Source organism: Gastrolobium bilobum, unplaced genomic scaffold, assembly GCF_033153095.1.
Source record: "Gastrolobium bilobum isolate Gb01-03AN ecotype WA unplaced genomic scaffold, APGP_CSIRO_Gbil_v1 utg1697, whole genome shotgun sequence".
Classification (NCBI taxonomy): domain Eukaryota; kingdom Viridiplantae; phylum Streptophyta; class Magnoliopsida; order Fabales; family Fabaceae; genus Gastrolobium; species Gastrolobium bilobum.
In genome coordinates, this window is record NW_026897543.1 from 92,774 (window position 1) to 112,353 (window position 19,580).

A 19,580-nucleotide genomic window follows, 5' to 3' on the forward strand; every position below is an offset into this window, starting at 1 on the left:
TGAGAATAGTGATTGATATCTCTAGTTCTATTGGGAACGATAACTCTGCTCACTTCTTTACTACTTGTACGGCTGATATACTTGCCGTGATTACAACAATAGACTTTTTTTTCATCGTGGAAATTACGGAGAAGTGGAACTCAATATCTGCATTTACAGAAGGTAAGAGACACACATTAAAGAAAATTCCCATTTGAAAGATAATATTCTTAACCTATTTTAATTTTTTTACTGTTTTTTTCGCATCAATTTGAATTTTTTATTTTATCTTTATGATAAGGATTCATTTTATAATCCCCAAAGAAAATTTCCAAGCTTAATCTTGATAAAATAATATGAAATCTTATATTTTCATTCACATCAATAATACGTAAAAAATATATAATGGGTGTATTTTGTATATTAAAATTGATTTAGTATTTTTTTAAAGAATACCGTAAATAAACAAAAAATATTAAAAATAAAAAACGTTAAATTTATTTTAAGTATTTGTTTAGTCCATACCAAAAATATTAAATAAGTATTTTAAGTATTTGTTTATATATAGACACCAGCAAGACACCAGCACATTTTTTTAACTTTTATTAAATAATGAGAATCTACTACTGAATTTGCATTAATACTATATGTACTTAATATATTCCAAGAGAGATTTAAGTTTGGTACGATTCAATCCGAGATAAAAGAATTTCATAGATACTTGTTTTGCTTAATTATAGTTGTTAGGTAGCATGTTTGGTGTAATTTACGGAGTTTGAAAATGATTTTTACTAGAAAAATGTAAAATTTAGTTAATGAGATTAGAGCTCACATTACACTAGTTACAGTACGTCTTTATATTATTATGAGTTTAATCTTTGGCTTGTTTGACTCAGCACCTGTTTGAAAACACTATTCAATATAAAAATTAAAAGGTTTGCAATTAAAATTGGTTTAATACATACTATATATTAAAAATAAAAAATATATTTAAATATAAAGAGTAAATATTTGTTTAAATTTATTTAAATATTTGTTTAGTACATACCAAGAGTAAATATAAATAAATAATTTTAAAAAAGAAAGCTCATTTTCATGATAAATCAAAAAAAAAAAAATCTTATTTTGCATATCATTAATTATCTATTATATTAATTATTAATAGTTTCTCAAACATCATCTTTGTGAGAAGACGTATTAAAAGAAAAATAATATATAAAAATATGAAATATTCCTTTTACCGTGAACAATGCACATTCTCATTTTTTTATGGGTTATCGTGTTGTAATTTTAACTTACTTTTTATTTTTATAAAAAAACAGAGACAATGGAATTTGAACTTGGGATCAATTTATCACAAACTTTAATGTTAAAATTTCCTATTTTATCATATTCGCCATAATAATGAAAGACAAAAAATCATTCAACGTACAGTTAATTAGACACTCACACATTCTGATATTAATTTGGTCATTTTCATAAAACCCGACACTAAAAGAGAACGTTTCCTGAAATTTCCCAAAGTGCATATTCGAATAAAATGGGAATAAAACAAAAAAAGCCTATAAAACCAGTGGCAATTAAGTAATGCCACACTCCATATAAATATTAAATACATACATAGCCACTTTATCTTCTTATCTTCAAGCTACTTACCCTCTCTCCAATCTTCTCATATCTTTGTAGGATCCAAATTTCAATCCAAGCCATTCATTTGTAACACAGTAATAATGGATGCAGAACATGTTCTGGAATTGCTAGATTCTTTCTGGTTTGAGACTACAATTCTCACCAACAAAACCCCTTCAAAGTTTCATCATCCAACAACATTGGATACAATCTCTCAGACCAAGATTGAAGAAGTGCTTCCACTAGACACAAAGAAACTAGTACTTCCAAACCTTGAAGTAAGGTCCTATAGTGACCAAAACTTGGGTTCCACAGCATGTGTTTTCTGTGATTCTCCATCACCAGATTCTGTCCTCAGCTCACCAAAGCTTAGGACAATCCCTTCTGAGAGGGAAGTCAGAGAATTCTCAGTGGGAAATAGTGAAAACATTAAGAACAAAGAAAGCTATAGACATGGAAGAAGAAGAAGAAGAAGACTCAGGAAAGGCAACACCAGCAGAAGCTTAACAGAGCTTGAGTTTAAGGAGCTTAAAGGGTTTATGGATTTGGGTTTTGTGTTTTCTGAGGAAGACAAGGATTCAAGATTGGTTTCTTTGATACCTGGGTTGCAGAGGCTGGGAATAGAAGGTGAAGTGAAGGGTGATGAAGAGGAACAACGGAAGATTGATGAAACTGTGATTTCAAATAAGCCTTATTTATCTGAGGCTTGGGATGTTTTAGACCAAAGTGAGATAAGAAATCCATTACTGAATTGGAGGATTCCAGCTAGGGGTGATGAGATTGACATGAAACACAATCTTAGGTTCTGGGCCCACACAGTTGCATCCATCGTAAGATAACAATGAGCAAAAATGTCTTGTCTTTTTGGTGAATGTTCTAAGTGCGAACTTGTTTCATGTCTTCAGCAAATCAGTAATTGTAGATATTATATTAGATTGTAGCTATATTAATAAATGTACATATTTTCCCAGTTTTACTTGTATCCAATATTATTTTTATTTTTTTAGTTCTTTTTCTCTATATCTCTTTTTCCAATAAAGGGCGAACCTCAAGCAGTGTTATGTTCTTTGTGATTGAAAGATACATGTTGGAATTCAGGAAGCAGTCTTTTTACAAGTATACGAGGGAAAGACTGTGTATCAAGATTGTCCTCATCCTACGCTTGTTAATAGAGTATTTTTTTTTCTCTCTATCTCTTTTCTGGTGCAGTTTTGTCATTCTCCCTGCTAAATGTAAACTTGGGGGTGTTTTCTGGAGCTTCTGGTATTGGTTGATTTTAGCCATCTTTATAGGATAGTTTGTTTCTTTCTATGAAGAATCTTGATTAATTTATTCCAATTGCTTCAAGAAACTGCTTTTGCATTCTTTTCCTGATTTTGTCTTCTCTGTTCTCAATAATTGAGTAATACAATACATTAGGTTGAACATTAGACTGTTATTGACGTAGTTGGCACGGTGTTATACCAACCAAATTACTTAAAATAATGTTTAGTGAATAACAAGAATGGTACGGCTCAAGTGAAAGAGACACAAAGATGAGAAAGAAGCTGACCCACTAATAATTATTTTCACTCTAGTGAGGCTGTCTCTATTACCATCATGTTGTATTAGCAAAAGTTAAGTCCAATGTGAATCGCACCTTATATCAAAGATTGCAAAATAAGTAAGGGGAATGATTCGTTTACAAATTTGTTTACAAATTACACAAAGTGTGACCGGTCATACACTCTTGATTGAAGTATGATTGGTCATATTTAGTGTAGTTTGTAAGAATTTGTAAACAAAAAATTTGTAAATATAACCTTCTCAATAAATGAATTAATAAATAAATAAAAGTTGATATCTCCACTTTCCATCCACTCATATGGTACGAGGCAATACTAAAAACTTTACATTTTTAGATCAAAATGTTTTTTACTTTTTTGGTATTTTGTTAAAGAAATACAGTCTTTTTTTGGTTAAAAGAATGTTCCATCATTAAAGACTAGGGCATGCTATGAGCTTTAATAAGACTAAAAGTAATATTTAAGATGATATGTCTGTAGGGCAACCAGTTAAAATCAAACTCTAGTTTTGAAGTCAAAGCTCTTGTAGCAACATTTAAAGTAACCAAAGAATTGCTTTCGACATTTCTCAATTTTTAAATTTTAGTTTCGGTATATTACCGAGTCAATGGAAGAACTTAAAAGTGAACTATCATGTTAATTTTAAGTGAATTTCAATTTTTGGATACGATGTACGCGATATATGTATGAATCTTTGACCAAAGACTCTATCTCATGACGACCTGCAATGTCCATATTAACTTCATAGTGCTTTCTAATAGAACTTGACATTCGACAACTAGCCAAATTGGTTTTAGATTATTCAGCAAACAATGTATCTGGTAGAAGCTCCACACACAAAAAATCTACCATGAACGTCATTGTTTGGTAGCTAATTGTATTCTCTTGTCTATTGCTAGAATACTGGGGCCTCACAAGGGTCCGATAGTTTTAATTTGTGTCTGCTAATAGTCTAGAAAAAAGGCAAATCATAGCAGTGATAAAACTATTTTTTCATGACTAAAAAGTCATGAATTCAAATTCAGAAAATTGTCTTTTTGCAATTATGCAAAGGTAAAACTCTGTATAAATATTTTTTCCATCCCACACTCGTTAGTCGGATTAAATGGGGATTTTTTTTTTTTTTAATAGTCTAGTCCTAATACCGTAAAGGATCATTGTTAATTAATAAATTGAAGTGATTCTTCCTTATATTTTCAAATTTGGACAGAGAGTTATCTTATACAAGGATTGAGTCACGTGCAATAAAAAGATTGTCACGTTCTAACTTGATTTTTGTTCTGTTGCTGGTATAACTTGCACTCCTACTTGTTTATTGGAAGCTTGGATGATATTAATGAATTTATAGAGTATTAAAACCCACTTGCAATTATTTAAATAAAGATAATGCGTATGCTATGACGCTTGTCATAGAATATTCTAGTACCATCATTCAAGATACTCTTCTGCAAGATTATTTAAAATGGAAGATACTTTGATTACTTAGAAACCATCCTTATCCTTTTAAAGCTTAGATAGAAATAGAGATAATCAGTGAGCTCTGCTGGTCAATTCATTGAATTATCTTGGCAGAAAAATTCTCTATTTCACGTTACTGTATGGCTTCAAATAAATAAACAATATTTAAATATATAATGTACTTCTTACTGTTTTACACCATTTTACACAACCCATGTTCCATTTGGTGCACCTAAGAACTTTGATACATGGAACATTGGTCATAAGGAAAAATTTCTGCCTACATTAACTATGTTGGATATTGCAGGTTAGTTTTGTACAACAGCTTCAGCTTGCATAAATGGTGAAACAACAACTCACACTGCACGGCTTGTTTAAATTTGTTATGCTGAACTTAGCAATTCAAATTGAAACAGCTGTAACATAGAAACTCCATACTGTTTTGACTTTGTAGGCTTATATAAAATAAGAAAAGTAATAAACCCCCGGAGTGAAGCATTGTAACTAGCTTTCTTTTATTTATGCTTGTATTTACTATAAATCTTCTGTGTTACATTTACTTTAATTAGAGTTGCTGCATATACAATTATGGATTATTAAAAACAAGTAGGTTTATGAGATTGAATAACAGGCTATGGATGAACTAATTACATGGGACCTTATGTTATAGTTATAGAAGTTATAGGGAAAATACTGGTCACTTGTCCTTGCTAGAGGCTGCCTCTGGTAGTTTAAATGTGGGAGGCTTATCAACACCCCTCCTTGAGTATTCCCTCCATCTTCGAGCAGCAGCAGCAGCTCTTTTTGCTCTTTCTTTGACTTCCTCCTCTGCAAAATGATTATCATTTGAAAGAATATAAGTGGCACAAACAGTATAATCTTCACGAATAGTAATTGCCACCACCAAATAATCAGGCCTACTGAAGGATCTTTACAATATGGAGTCAAAATTTGTTAATAGCTACTTAGAGGTTAGATATTACAAATTGAAATCGTCAGGAATAAATGTTATAGAAGTATAATGTAGTCTACACCAAATAGCTTAAGATTTTGGATTGAAATGATTTTTTTATATGGAATTAGAGCCTCTGTGGCCAAATGGTTACGAATTTAATCTTTACCGCACCTATTTTATTAATAAATAATTTAATAGTATGAGGTTTCTTAATACAGATAGATAGGGCTTTTGTATTATCTACTCTTTAAGTCCAATGAATTCTTGTATGAGGGAGCATGTTAGAAAAATATAATATAAAATCATTAATGTGGCCTTCACCAAACTACATAAGCTTTTGGATTGAAATAGCTCTATAACAAGAATTGCAAAAATAAAGTTATGAAACCATACAAATGAAAAAGAAAGATCTTAGCAGAATAATATTATACTTTCCAATAAATAATTAAAATTGCACAATCTTTTTGTATTTTCACAACCCATACCTGAACTTTGGTATTCTCTTGTTTTGCCCCAGACATTGTCCCAGTATGAATCTGTTTTATCAGAGCCTTTCTGCTTCATCATTCTGAATTTTGCTTGTTCCTGCAGGACACTCGTCAATGTTTAATCACATGCATAACATGTTTCATACTGTGAAACTAATGAACAAGCACAATTTTCTTCCCAAGAAAGAGACACTGAAGCTAGTGTGAAATTTCTGTGGCGCAAAGATTCACATTAGTTTTAGCTTTAAGGCATCCCTCATTAATGTGGAATTCGGGAGTTGCTTTGTCTGTGTTTAAGAAGCTTGATCCAAACCTAATAACTAAGAATTTTCAACAAGAGTTATGTACTATTCAGCAAATATTGCATTATCTCAAACTGTAGAGTCTCCCATTTTTCTAAAAGGAATAAGCATTCTAGACATAAAAATTCTGTTACTTGTGGACAAGAATGGATTGGAATCTCTAGATTATTCTACATTTTATCAAATATAACAAAAATCTTTTCAGATAATCACTTTCTGACATCTAACTACTTACAAAGACTTGTAGGAAACTGAATCATGTCCATCAAAATCAAGGACCAGTGAAAAATCTTAATTATTTTAGATTATCGCTGCTCCAAGGCTCGCCCTTGTAATTTTAAGAGTACACTATCATTTTGTTCCTTGAACAATTGGGTTGACATCAATATGGTCCGTGTAAAAATTGATGCCACCAGTTTTTCAAGTACCAAATTGATGTCAAGTCAATATTTTAGGAACAAAATGGTATCTTGCTACAATTTTAAATTCCTTAAGAACCTATATCTTTTCCAGAGATTAGCAGTACAAACCATGATAATTCCCATAAGATTAACTGCATGTAAATAGGTGATTATTCAACTATTAAGCAAAAAAAAAAAAAGGTGAATGAGAATACAAGAGTTCTTACCAAGACTTTTGCCTGCCTCTTTTCCCATCGAGAACTTGCCTGTCATTAGTATGGTCAGATCATGTTAGAGGGGACAACACATAAATAGTACATATATGCTAAAACACTAAAATCTTCAACAATCAACATACTTATTAAAATATTCTCTCTGAAATAGGATTGAAACTTAAGAGGCATGAAATCTATAGGATGGAACAATGAAAGTGCTACTATGAAATATTCTGAAAAACTGCTTTCTTAATCCATGTTATCATGACTTTTTAACCATTTTTCAAGAGTCTGAATGAAGAAATTTCCAAATTCAAGGTCTTTCAGTCATGTTGTAGGGCATGCAGAATATGATGATTTCAACCATATTTCAAACTAGAAAGGTTCATCAGTACCAAAATATCCACAAAATGCAGATAAGAAATTAGAAGAAAACCTTTGAACATATAAATAGCCCAGTAGTCTATGAGTTACTCTTACCATTCGGAAAACATCACTTGATCCTGAACCCATTCCTGAAAGCATAAAGGCAACCTGCATTTAAGATGCTCAGTTGATATATAAATGGTATAGTATACAATAAGCTTAACTAGGTAATATGCATTTAAATGTGCAGAATCCATTTGGTAAAAGGATTATCATTTATATCATTTGGAGAAAAAAAGTCACTTTACTTTACCAATTGGTTATCTAAAATTTAATTTAAAAAAAAAAGATTACAACTATGGGAAACAAAGTTAATAATAGTAAAATAAGAAAAGGTAGAAGTCATAAGGACTTCAAATTCATATGGAGAAAAATTGGGGCTATACTAACATGATCAGAAACCTATCAAGAAATATTCCAGTTTGAAAACTTAAAATGCATATGCTACATAATCAAAATTATTTCTAATATATTAGTAACCATCTAACAGAGAGGGAACAAATAAGAAATGATGACATTATCTTAGGAATAGACATCATAAGAAAAAAAGGGGAAGAAATAGATTTATGACTATAGCCTTACATTGACTCTTTCTAGGCGGCGCATTTCGTCTTCAAGTAATGATAGCTGTGCAGCTGATGTCCAATGAATGCAGTCCACAGGGCTTAAATACAGAAATTATTGTCAAATTAATATCAGAAATCTCCATTAGCAGAGTTGTTTCACAAAGAATGCCATCGTCATACCAAATGTTCTAAAACTAAAGTGTCTAACACCATCAATGGAATTTCAAAAACATATACTGTATTGAAGTTAAGAATGAAGGTTTATTCCTATATTAATATATGATAAACCAACATGCCCAGGGCAAGTATAATGGTCCCTTGCCATGTTTATTTAGCATAACAGTTTTTAAGTATTTTTTTGGTTTCTAGATATTTTTTACCTGTTTACCTTTGGTCCCATTTCAATATAAGTCTTAGCATGCTGGGAATCAAAAGGCTTCACAAATTGTAGATCATACCATCAAGACTAGCACAGAAAACCACTCCCCATTAAACTCCGACTAACGAGGGTGTGGTGAGGACAATTATTGTACACAGTTTTACTCTTGCATAATTGTAAAAAGACTATTTTTTGGATTCGAACCCATGAATTTTTAGTCACAAAGGAACAACTTTACTACTGCTATAGGCTCGCCTTCTTTTATCAAGACTAGCACACAGAAAAGAAGTAAAGGATAACCATAATAGCTGCAGAAGCATGTGCTAATTCAGGACGGTTCTGAATTTGGAATTAAGATCAAATAAGAAAACCCTTGGCTTATTTGAGACATTTGTATGCAATTGGCAAAGGGTGAATGAATAACACAGAAAGGAGCTAGCTTGATTTCATGAAAGTTCAATTGACTATATTTGTCCATAACACATAATCAATTAACCAAATATACCTACATATATATTTGTTATGCATTCCATAACTAACAACACTTTTCTTTTTTGCAAAATGTGGGGCCAAAGACCAAACTAAGGGCATTTTAATCTTAGTCATAAATAACAAAATGGGAAAAAAGTAATAAGGGATTTTGTAAAACAAAATGGCATGTAAGGCAATATCATCTTACAGAAAATACATCAGGAATACAGAATGGCGGTCAAAGTAAAATTTAAACCTATTCTTAGAAGCAAAACATGGTGATAGTCAGACAACAACGATGAATAGAAATGAGTTTAATTACACTTCTAATATACTTAAAATTAGTTATAATAATGGAAACTTAGGGACAAACAATGGGTGATTAGAGTGATGCTCATAGAAATACCAACTATCAATCGCCTGTTGAATTAATTCAGGGTTCCCGCATTGGTTGTATACCCTGGCTCTTCCAAAGTCTTCTTCTATTGCAAAAACATCACAAGCTACATTGGCACAATTTTTGCAGCCTGTTCAAGGATTTGAAGTATGATTAATTACATAATATGCCTTGTAATTGTTCTAACTGAAATTGTAGAGCTTTCAAGATATACAACTGGCATCTAACAAAGACAATGAAGCGTATCACTTAAGTACTTAGGGGGTGTTTGGTTCAAGTTTTTGGAGAGGATTACCGGTAATCCTTCTTTGGTAAATGTAATTACCACGTTTGGTAGAAGGAATAAATTACGATTCCCGGATATCCAAGGATTACCGGTAATTTGATTTATAAAGAAAAGTCATTATTCAGATTACCAAAAATAATATGGTAATTCGGAATACCAATCAGAATACCAAGTAAAGGGAAAGCACAACAATAAATTTTGAGACAAAAATACCCCAATACACATAAAAATCTAGACCCAATCTATCAATTACAAAAGTAAAAATAGTTTGGGGTTATTTTTGTAAAATAACCTCATATTCCAAGTCATATTTCGTTCTAAACCAAATATGGAATCAATAATTTTTACCCAATATTCCCGGTAATATTTTGGCGAACCAAACACATCTTTCGTAAGATTCCAAGTAAACTCAATTTCTACTGAATTCCCATTAATCATGATTCCCGGTCACCAAAAAATTTCTCCTGTACCAAACACACCCTTAGGGTAAAAGATCTTAGATGTCAGTATTTTTCCCTTTTTCATTAATTTGACTGATTCCTGGCAGATTCCAAACTGTTTTTCTATAAAGGAAGTGTTATTAGATAGAACCAACCATAATTTTTTTTTTTCAAAAGAGGTGAAAGATGGCAATATCAAGAGTGCTTAACAAGAACACATAAGGTAACATTGTAAGAGTGAATGAAAGTACCTATGCAGCTGAATTCATCAACAAAAGTATGATCCTTTGGGCTAGAATCATCCAGGAAAGGATTGATTGAAGTCAAAGAATACCCATGAATTTCATCATAAACCATGCGCTGAATAGGATCACTGAGCACCTGCACTGCAATAGTCAATTTACACCCAAAAAAAAAGAAAGGATAAAACTTGAATCACATTTTTCTCAAAGTTAAAATTTAAGGTATCAAAAATGGAACCCACCGCATAGACTTCATTGATGAACATGCAGAAATTTGTGTTTTCAGGATCATTGCCACTCAAATCCGGGTGGCAAGCTTTCATGCAATTGTAATAGGCCTTCTTGATCTGCTCTGGTGTGGCATCTGGAAGCTGGTAAAAGGGACCAACCAATCAATAGACACACTAATAGTAATATAACTCACCACACACTAGATATATAAAAATCCACCTAATTTATCATCTGGGATTGCCCTATTGTCCCTAAAAATTGCTCAAATGTGAAAGACCCCCCCATAAAAATTTATGCTACCCTATAGAAAATCAATCAAATCATGGATGATAAGAAGTTTGAAAGTTATATAAAAACACATATTTTCATTCCTTTCATGAGACTTCCATTTATTTCTTTCCCCATGTTTGAATATTTTGAACAGGAAGTAAAAAAAAAGGGCACAAAAAGAAGATTTTGATGCATTACCAGACCCAAAACTGCATAATAGTCATCTGCAACAGTCTCACTCGGAGAAACTGAGTCCTGAGCAGCAACCCTTACCCTGCCACAGCCCCTTCGTTTACCATTGGGTGTTACAAAGGTGCAAGGGCCTGCAGTCTTTGGTGGCATCCTCCATGAGCTTGTGTAACAACAACTCAATGATGGGTTGTGGATTTTGAGAGCTTCTGTGTACAATGGAGACAGTAACTGAGCCATTCAAAAGACCAAAGAAACTTGTCTCAAATTGGAGTGGTGAAGTTGAATTGAAGTGTTGAATAGAGAAATTAAATAACATATAAGAAAAAGGAATGTTGATATTCTTATGAATGGAAAATTGTGTATTTCAAATTTTTGAGGAGGAAGAAATTTTGGCATAGAAGATGTCAAGTGGTGTTGCTGACATGGCAGTGTTACAACCAAAGACATCCATAGAATCTGGATGAACCTAAGATGAATCTAGTAATGAGTAAAAACGAGGTAATGTGGGTTTTACGTGAGAAAGGCACGTGTCGTCTCGTGCACACATGCTGCATTGCTGTTTCGTGTTGCAACTTGCAAGTGTTCTCAGTTTTTGTCCGAAATTAACACTTGCTTCGAGCAAAAGATAATTGCCACCGTATTATGATCTTTATTCAAAGTTAAGGTCAAGAAAAAAGTATGTTAAGGTCAAGTATTATGATCTTTATTTGATTAAAGTTAACTTTTGGCATTAAATTTTTCAATTCTTTTTAATATAATTTATTTTCTTCTTCTTTTGGTATCGTTTTGTTTCTTTCATATCATCAAGACTTATAAGCGGATGACCACAATATTGGATCTTCTACTATACGAAACTAACTCCCTCGCGATTGGCTACCCCTTTTTTTTTGTTTGCTACGCCTCAACGTATTTTGGGGAAAACCAGCTAGCTTCGGGTTCGAGTGGCATTTCACCCCTAACCACAACTCATCCGCTGATTTTTCAACATCAGTCGGCTAGGGCATGTTTGATTTGAGTTTTACAAAACAGGTTTTAATTTTTTTTTAAAAATAAAAAATGTTTGATACTTAATATTTTGTGAAAAAAATTTAAAAACAATTTGTAATTTTTAGTTTTAAAAATAAATTTAGAGAACACTTTTTTTTTGTAATATATTTAGAGAACACTTTGTCGGTATAGTTTTTATTAATGACAAAACTCTAAATAAAAGGACATTTGAAATATCTTAGGATTAGGACTCTTCAATCATAAATTGATTTATTCTTCACTGAACCCTTCGAACTCTTTCTTTATTTCGCTTCTCCTTCTTTGTCTCACTTTTTCACCTTAATAATTTATTTTTCTTTATTTTACTAATTTGTTTCCCTTTTGATTATTTTGTACTCTCCTCAACTCCTAGCTTGTTAGGTTCATGGCTTCATGCTCTTTTGCTTAAAGCCCAATTGGATATTAAGGCTTATATGATTGTTTCTCAAATTGTATAATGTTTCCTATCTTTCTCTTTTTCTTCTTTTGGGTAGCGTTTATTTCTTTTTTGTTATTAAGACTTATTAGTAGATGAAAAGAATATTGGGTTAGCTCGTCTTTTGTTTTGTAATACAGAAAAGAGTTCTAAATTCTTAAAGAAACGATTTACCATAATAGGGGTCATATGTCAGCATACAATTTCATTCTGATTCAGGTTAAAAATTCTTCTTTAAGAGACAATACTCCTATATATCCCATTCGAACATGGCCTTCATAACATACCAATTTATATATTTTTTAACACACAACTAAACTAGGCTAGCTGCTCTACAACAATCATTAGTCATTGCTGACAAACATGGCTTCCATAGGCAAAAACCTACGTGTTTTACCTCTATTGCTAGTTCTCTTATTTTGGACTTCACAAGTAATGTGCCACAACCTCCATGAGGCATCCATGTCCGAAAGACATGAGCAGTGGATGGTAAAACATGGTAAAGTGTATATGGATGCTGCTGACAAGGAAAAACGTTTGCTGATATTCAAGGATAATGTTGAATTCATTGAATCCTTCAATGCTACTGGTAACAAACCTTACAAGCTTAGCATCAATCACTTTGCTGACCAAACAAATGAGGAATTCAAGACTTCCCGTAATGGGTATAAGAGTCTCTCAAGATATATAGTCTCACATTGGTTGATTGAGCAACTAATGTGGAGTTTATAAGGCCTTGGGCACTCCCACCCTTTGAGCTAGCTTTTGTGGTGGTGTATCCCAAAGTTCTTTACATGGTATCAGAACCTCGCCGCCCCCCACTTTCTCTTGTGGCGTTTCTTAGCACAGGTAGGCTGGGTCTGTTGCATTGTCCACTCTTCAAGCCCAATGGGCTCTTGTGTGAGGAGGCGTGTTGAGATATATAGTCCCACATTAGTTGTATGTGCAACTAATGTGGCCTTTATAAAGCCTTGGACACTCCCACCCTTTGAGCTAGCTTTTGGGGTGGTGTATCCCAAGGTTCTTTACATATCAGAGCCTCGTGTCTCGAGTTCAAACCTCGCCGCCCCCCACTTTCTCTTGTGAAATTTCTTAGCACAGGTAGGTTGGGCCTGTTGCATCATCCGCGTGTTGAGATATACAGTCCCACATTGATTGATTGAGCTAGTTTTTGAGGTGGTGTATCCCAAAGTTCTTTACACAATCACATGGGCTGAGAATAACATCACAAACACCATTCAAGTATGAAAACGTTACTGATATTCCTAATGCAGTGGATTGGGGGCAGAAAGGAGCTGTTACTCCTATCAAGAACCAAGGCCAATGTGGTAAGACAAAGAAAACCATAACCAATGCTATTATGCTTTCTTTTTTTAAGTGTCTGCATGAGTTAACACCACAATTGCATTAACCAAATTTTGGTTCCATAATTAACCAGGTAGCTGCTGGGCATTTTCAACAGTAGTTGCTGCAACAGAAGGTATCTACCAAATAACTACACGTAATCTAGTCTCCCTCTCAGAACAAGAGCTAGTGGACTGTGATAGTGTGGATGATGGATGTGAGGGAGGTCTCATGGAAAATGGTTTTGAATTCATTATACTAAATGGTGGAATCACAAGTGAAGCAAACTACCCCTACACTGCAGTTGAGGTGCAGCTCAGATTAAGGGATACGAGAAAGTACCTTCAAATAGTGAGGATGCATTACAGAAAGCAGTTGCAAACCAACCAGTGTCAGTCTCAATTGATGCTGAAGGGTCTGCTTTCCAATTTTACTCAAGTGGGGTATTCACTGGAGAATGTGGCACTCAACTAGACCATGGTATTACAGCTTTTGGTTATGGTATAGCTGATGATGGTACTGAGTATTGGCTGGTCAAGAATTCATGGGGCACAGAATGGGGTGAAGAAGGATACATAAGGATGAAGCGAGGCATAGGTGCCAATGAAGGCCTATGCGTCATTGCAATGGATGCCTCTTACCCAACTGCTCGGAAAGCTCTCCTATGTAAATTGTGTTCCACATTTGCTTTACTTTCACTTTTGAGTGTATTAGTAAAGTTGTAAGCTTATGTATTCAGCCATTACTTGATGTCTTACATGTGTTTTTCCTTTACAAAAAATGTTCTGCTTTCTCAATCAACTTTATACTTGTACTCACTGCCCTGTAGACATGCCTAATTCACTAAGCGAGACATACCAAATGGGGAGAGATCAAATTGAGATATAATTTTTTTTTTTTTAATGCATGATGATACTGTATGGATATATGAATGAATATGTGAACATGTTTGTCTAGCTTTAACAACTAAGTGGGGATTGTCAAAGTAATTTGTAAAGCGAAATAGAATCATGTCAAAACACCACTTGAGCAAAAACTGAAAAATGTTAGGGGTTTGTTTCTGTAAGAGTCAATAGAAATTGCTCTTAGGTTCTCCCATCCCAACTCTTAACAGCAACGGTTCGATGACTAAGCAGAGACATATATGTTAGTCAGTTAAAATATTCACTAATTCATAGGGTCACAGATATATAAATAATTAAATATTAGAAGTTTGTTGGGACATATAGGTAAATTTGTGTATTGTCCACCCTTCAAGCCTAGTTAGTGGGCTCTTGTGTGAGAGAATATATTAGAGAATTATACAAACTATTAATATAACTTTTGGTTGAATTGGATAAAACAATGGAAGATGTTATAGTTACTGCCTCTTTTTCTTACTACCGCTTACTACCAAATCGTAACCGTTGATTTCTGTTAATTTAACGGTTATAATTTATTAAAAATTAATAATTAATTAATAAATATGATCCAATAAATTATAACCGTTAGATTGACGAAAATCAGCGGTTAAGATTTAATAATAAGAGATAATAAGAAAAAAGAGATAGTAACTATAACCTCCCCTAAAACAATTATCATTTTTAGTCTTTCTGTTATTCTTATCTTCTGAAATGTAATTCCAAATATAATTATTCCTAAAGCTGATTTACCATAATCAATCCTATATCAAATAATGAAGACAAAAATCATTTTATTAAGGATATTGTTACCTTCACGTTTCAAGCATAGTAGTTTTCTCTATTTTTTTTCTTTTATAACATTTTTTGAACTTGAAGTCCAAGAAAGCCAAGTCACCACAACTATAGTTATTATATCAAAATCTAGGATATCGCGGAAGACTTGGTCTACCAAAATTGAAACAAAAACACATAAATAGCTTTTCCATGTTTGTCCATAGTTTTTATTCTTTGTTTAGTTTTTGTTTCTTGTGAAAGCCAAACACATTAGTCAAAAATTACACAGATACCACGCGTTCTCAAATGCTACAGTTGTCTTTCGCACAAAAAGCTTCTTTAACTAATAGTTTGCTGGTCCATCATCAGTTTGTTATAGTCCGTATCGAATTATTTGAAACATGAAGTTTTGCATAAAAGGCAATCACTTCTTCATTGAAAAATTCCATTATCAGTGACAGTATTGCATTATAGCCACACAATGGTACAGCGAGTTTCTTATCAGAATGTATGCTATCCCCTTTGAGGCCATTTGCCTCTAATTATTTGCATGTAACATCAATAGATAACGGAGAGGGGAAATTCGTAAGTGATCTTAGGATGAAAATTTTGTTAGTCTATATCACTCAATATAGCAAAAAAAAAAACCTTTTTTTTTTTTTTTTTTTACTCCCAAAATACTTAAGAATTTTTCGCAACAACAATATTATTGTTTTTATTAATCAAACTTTACTATTTTTTTTATCCATTTTGGTTTATACTTAATTCATTCTTTATTTTTTTTCCTGGTAAGTAATTGAAAAATGACTCTTCCACAAAATTTCTTACACCATTTTTATTGTGGATATGAAGCGATCATTTGTTGACGACTATATTGATCGGTTATGATGAACTATATAACTTCACATTCCAATAAACAATAGACGTCATAAGCCACTTTTTTAGTTTTCTGGAAGGCAATTCAGCAAATAGTTTTGACTAGTTACCAACACATTCTAGTGGGTTCAAGAAGTGACCACAATGCCATCAATTAATAAACCAATTTGATTGGAAACCGATCTTCCATAGATAACAATAGCAAGTTGACTCAGGTAAAACATGCCGCACGTGGACTAGTGCTGTGCTGGTGAGAATCTGAGTAGAAATCCAAAGTTAAATTTGAGGTATCTACTATTTAAAGCACTAAGTATGTAAACTCCTATTAATTGAAGCTCCCCTCACCACTATATATAACTTATAGATGCCATTGCCCACTTCAAAAAACCTACTCAACAATCATTAATTAGCTCATATATGCAATGGCTTCCTATAACCAAAACCACTATGTTTTAGCTCTGTTCCTCATTTTCACTGTATGGACATCCCATGTAATGTCTCTAAGGCTTCTTGATGCCTACACATCCGAGACACATGAGAATTGGATGTCACTATATGGTAAGTCTTACAAGGATGCTGCTCAGAAGCAAAAACGTTACCAAATATTCAAACACAATTTAGAGTTCATTGAGTCATTCAATGCTGCTGGGGACAAACCTTTCAACCTTAGCATTAACCAATTTGCTGACATAACCAATGAAGAATTTAAGGCTTCACTTAATGGTCAGAAGAAGGCACATGTTCTTGGGACAGCAACAAAAACGACATCGTTTAAGTATGCCAATGTGACTTCCATTCCTACTACCGTTGACTGGAGGGAAAGAGGTGCTGTTACTCCAATCAAGGACCAAGGCTCATGTGGTATAATAAAAGATTTTATATTATAACCAATTACTATATGATTCTACTTTCCATATTCATCACTTCAATTATATTCTATATTAAAAATTGTGCTAATATTAATTAACATGGTTTTTGTTTGCAAAAACAGGTAGCTGTTGGGCATTTTCAACTGTGGCTTCAACCGAGGGTATACACCAAATAACCACAGGTGAATTAGTGTCACTCTCTGAGCAAGAACTAGTAGATTGTGTTAAAGGTAATAGTGACGGATGCAATGGTGGTTATGTGGAAGATGCATTTGAGTTTATAGTGAAGAAAGGAGGAATAGCAAGTGAAGCATACTATCCCTACAAAGGAGTAGATAGGACATGTAAGGTTAAGAAGGAAACTACGAATCATGGAGTTAGGATTAAAGGGTATGAGACAGTTCCAGCTAATAGTGAAGAGGCACTCCTAAAAGCTGTGGCAAATCAACCAGTGTCAGTTTATATTGCTGCTGGAGGATCTGCTTTCCAATTTTATTCAAGTGGAGTTTTTACAGGAAAATGTCGAACTGACGTAGATCATGTTGTTACAGTTGTTGGTTATGGTGAATCTCATGATGGCACCAAGTATTGGCTAGTCAAAAATTCCTGGGGCACGAAATGGGGTGAAGAAGGATACATAAGAATGAAGCGAGATATACATGCCAAGGAAGGTTTATGTGGAATTGCTACAAATCCCTCTTATCCAACTGCTTAGGTACTTCTGTTAGCACACATCTAAAACGTTATAATTTTAATTAGTATATGAACGTAGGTGTTATGAAAAGAAAGATACGAGACTTTTTAAAATCTGAGAAATAATCAAATAAGCCTTATATTTAAAAAAAAAAAAAAAAAAGTGAAACGAAAGATAGAAAGTCCTTGGCTACTTTTCACTGCGTTGAACAGTCAAATAACTTCCATATATATACTTTTTATTTGAGAATGGCACGAGTTGTACTATTGGTATGGGAGAATTTTTGCACAATATAATGTGTTGCGTTTTGAGGAGAATTTGTTTTGTCTTTACTCCCCGCCCTAATTTTTCTGTGTGTTAAATGCATGTGAAAATTTGTTGATCAGTATGCTAACGTAATAAGTAACACAAAAAACATGTCACAGTTACTCTTTCTATATCAATCCCAAATGTATAATATATTATTCTGGACCTACATACCAGATCCTAGAGACTCTTTGAGATTATGATTTTTATCCATTATAAGATAAATCCCTCTATAAATAAAGGGTTGAATTTCACACATAATTTCTCTTGAAACCCTAATGTGTACAGATACCATCTCTATTGGCTCTCAATTTCTTCTTTGTGCATAGTAATCTACCATTACCAATGCCTGTCTTCTCCATAGTCACTATTAATACACATATCCCATATTAATTATGATATCTTGAATCAAACACATACCATATATGCCTTTCAATATAATTTAAGAATGTCTCATTGCCAAATAAAAAGTATATCAAATTTTTATATTCATAAATGTGCGAATTTTATTCTATCGATCCATCCATCAAAATAAATTTAAAGTGAATTTAGTTACCAAAAATAATTAAAGTGAATGTTGGTTTATGATACTGAAGCATATGTATTAAAATAGTTTATACATTCATCTTGCCTGAATCCCTTTGCCAAAAGCCTTGTATTAAAAGTTTGTAAACACGTCTAGACCCGGTAGATAAATCTACAATCTATCAACAATCAAGTGTTACTTGAAAAAAGGAATCCATTTCATCATTTAGAGCTTCCCTAACACGGGGGGAGCCCATGAGAGAGGAATAATTATTATCAATGAGTTAAATTACCAATCATCACAATAAGTGAATTTGTAATCATATTTCAACCCAAAATTTTAAGGTGTTAGGTTTATGACTATTTTCACTTAATTCATTTCTAACCAATACGAGACTTGTAACACCTCGTGTATACTCGGAATATTAACATTACATCGTATTAAGCGGTGCTTAATTAAAAATTGCGGAATATTATTTTTCTTTTCAATTATGATGTCATTATCAATTACCAACTTGATTACTTAATCAATTTCATAAAATAACGCCTGTATGTAAATTGCAATAAGACATCTACTGAAATACCTCAATATATAAATAAAGTGTGTATCTAAATCACGGCATTACATCTCGTAATCCGGACAATATCCTGATACATTATTACAACTCCAAAAGACTCAAGATATAATCAAGACATAACAATACTATGTGTCATGGACAATCCCCATGCTCACCAAATAAACATAGTAAACAACCAGTCTCAACATAAAACTCCATAAACATAAACTGAAGCTATAAGCATAAAAGCAGCATGCAAATCCAGCATCCAATCATAGCAGCATAATATAACAACAATCTAACTCCAATCATTACCTGACCCTGAAATAAGCATTCCCCAAACGTGGGGTGAGATCTCTAAACAAGAAATCTCAGTAAG

At 33.0% G+C, this 19,580-nt stretch overlaps 3 protein-coding genes and 1 pseudogene across 3 annotated transcripts; 3 read left to right on the forward strand and 1 right to left on the reverse strand.

The window, feature by feature from the left end:
* Positions 1-1,649: 1,649 nt before the first annotated feature.
* LOC133307936 (uncharacterized) lies at positions 1,650-2,763 on the forward strand. Its single transcript, XM_061508508.1, has one exon. It carries the CDS (start codon positions 1,710-1,712, stop codon positions 2,445-2,447), a length of 738 nt encoding a protein of 245 aa, XP_061364492.1. The 5' UTR covers positions 1,650-1,709; the 3' UTR covers positions 2,448-2,763.
* Positions 2,764-5,140: 2,377 nt separating this feature from the next.
* LOC133307938 (chaperone protein dnaJ C76, chloroplastic-like) lies at positions 5,141-11,326 on the reverse strand. The gene is made up of 9 exons (XM_061508511.1): positions 10,899-11,326; positions 10,442-10,570; positions 10,209-10,338; positions 9,241-9,361; positions 8,001-8,082; positions 7,473-7,526; positions 7,005-7,043; positions 6,072-6,171; positions 5,141-5,459 (listed from the first exon to the last, which is right to left on the reverse strand). The coding sequence occupies exons 1-9, from the start codon at positions 11,127-11,129 to the stop codon at positions 5,329-5,331; spliced, it is 1,017 nt and encodes a 338-aa protein (XP_061364495.1). The 5' UTR covers positions 11,130-11,326; the 3' UTR covers positions 5,141-5,328.
* A 1,391-nt stretch (positions 11,327-12,717) lies between these two features.
* On the forward strand, positions 12,718-14,423 carry LOC133307912 (ervatamin-B-like; annotated as a pseudogene).
* A 2,249-nt stretch (positions 14,424-16,672) lies between these two features.
* On the forward strand, positions 16,673-17,834 carry LOC133307930 (zingipain-2-like). The gene is made up of 2 exons (XM_061508499.1): positions 16,673-17,111; positions 17,242-17,834. The coding sequence occupies exons 1-2, from the start codon at positions 16,673-16,675 to the stop codon at positions 17,832-17,834; spliced, it is 1,032 nt and encodes a 343-aa protein (XP_061364483.1).
* The last annotated feature ends 1,746 nt before the right edge of the window (positions 17,835-19,580 follow it).

Coding starts and splice junctions, on each gene's coding strand:
- LOC133307936 (XM_061508508.1), top strand. CDS start 1,710: ATGGATGCAGAACATGTTCTGGAATTGCTAGATTCTTTCTGGTTTGAG.
- LOC133307938 (XM_061508511.1), bottom strand. CDS start 11,129: ATGGCTCAGTTACTGTCTCCATTGTACACAGAAGCTCTCAAAATCCAC. Junction 9,362..10,208: donor TGATGAATTCAGCTGCATAG/GTACTTTCATTC, acceptor ATCCTTGAACAG/GCTGCAAAAATTGTGCCAAT. Junction 8,083..9,240: donor CAACAGGCGATTGATAGTTG/GTATTTCTATGA, acceptor TCTGTATTTAAG/CCCTGTGGACTGCATTCATT.
- LOC133307930 (XM_061508499.1), top strand. CDS start 16,673: ATGGCTTCCTATAACCAAAACCACTATGTTTTAGCTCTGTTCCTCATT. Junction 17,112..17,241: donor CAAGGACCAAGGCTCATGTG/GTATAATAAAAG, acceptor TTGCAAAAACAG/GTAGCTGTTGGGCATTTTCA.